Genomic DNA, 1400 nt, shown 5'->3' with positions numbered 1-1400 from the left:
AAAATTTTGTACATAGTATATCTATAACTGCCCTTGGGTTTTTTATCAGGAGAGCTAATAAAACTGGCTATCAGGCAGAGCTCAGCCACTTTGAGCTATTACTTGTCTAGAGCCTTTAAATCATATGTCTTTGTCTCTTCTTTTGAGCCTGCCTTGACAATTATGGATTTTTGGCTAACAGAATAGAGCAGAAGTTGTACTGTACAAATTAGAATTATCTGGAACTTTTTCCTTTCACCCTGGTTCCAAAAGCAGCATTAAATAAGCAGTTTATCTTGCAAAAAGAAAGATTAGTTACTTAATATTTTTGAAACCACAAATAACACAACATGAGAAGACTTACGTGTACAAGAAGTTCACATCTGCAGCTTTAAAACACCAACTTGAGAAACAGGAAGAGTCATTCTCACCTTGATTCTGCTGACAGCCTCCTGTGCCTGCATCATTCTCACATTCTTGGAGGGAGTTTTTTCAGAAAGGACTTGGGTGGAGCCAAGGTAATTGGCAGCAAAAATTATTCCATCAATCAAGTCTTCAGGATCACAAGGTCCAGGAACTACAAATACAGGGGGAAAAAATCACATTAAACCATGGCAAAAAAATATTCTAACTACTTGAGCCTGTACCTAAGAGCTGTAAATATTCCTCTGAACTACTTCATTCTAGCATGATGGCATGAAAATCAGTATTTTTAATCAAGGCATACAAAACCCCTGGGCATGTCTCCTCACCATCTCTCCAGCAGAAATTAACTTCTAATTCAATTTCTAATAATAGATCATTCTCCTATATGGCAGGGTTCACTCTAGAGCAAAATAAGCTCTTTAGTTTTGTTCTTGCATAGGAACAAGAATACTTCAACTGATCTCACAGCACTTTGAACAGGCAGTGGAATCTCCTCAAGAGTGCTTTACAATTATGATACTGTGTTGGTTTTGCATGGCCTGGTTTTTGGTAGTGGGGGGGGGCACAGAGGTGGCTTCTGTGAGAAGCTGCTAGAAGCTTCCACCATGTCCGGCAGAGCCAATCCCCGATGGCTCTGAAGATGGACATGCCGCTGGCCAAGGCTGGGCCAATTAGAGATGATGGTAACACCTCTGTGATAACATATTTAAGAAGAAAATCAAAACAAAGGGCACACAGTTTTTCTTCTAGTCAGAGAAGAGGAGGAGGTGAGAACATGTGAGGATAACAACATGGCAACACCAAGGTTAGTGGAGAAGGAGGGGGAGGAGGTGCTCCAGGTGCCGGAGCCGAGGTTCCTCTGGAGGCCATGGTGAGGACCATGGTGAAGCAGGCTGTCCCCCTGCAGCCCATGCAGATCCACGGGGGATGCAGAGATCCACCCACAGCCTGTGGGGGAGGTGCCCACACCCAAGCAGGTGGATGCCGGGCGGAGG

General features: G+C 43.6%; 1 protein-coding gene across 1 annotated transcript in view; it reads right to left on the bottom strand.

The window, feature by feature from the left end:
• Positions 1–383: 383 nt before the first annotated feature.
• The window catches only part of LOC103615745 (amyloid beta A4 precursor protein-binding family A member 1), a gene marked incomplete at its 3' end in the record, with an annotated part of 24394 nt that continues 23377 nt past the window's right edge, over positions 384–1400 (bottom strand). Inside the window, exon 4 of the mRNA XM_008633822.2 lies at positions 384–556. Within this exon, the coding sequence (XP_008632044.2) occupies positions 384–556 (173 nt within the window). The remainder of the gene's footprint in view (positions 557–1400) is intronic.

The sequence above is a fragment of the Corvus brachyrhynchos genome, unplaced genomic scaffold, assembly GCF_000691975.1.
Source record: "Corvus brachyrhynchos isolate BGI_N302 unplaced genomic scaffold, ASM69197v1 scaffold645, whole genome shotgun sequence".
Taxonomy (NCBI): Eukaryota; Metazoa; Chordata; class Aves; order Passeriformes; family Corvidae; genus Corvus; species Corvus brachyrhynchos.
The sequence above is the reverse complement of the archived record's forward strand: the minus strand, read 5'-3'. Positions and strand labels throughout refer to the sequence as shown.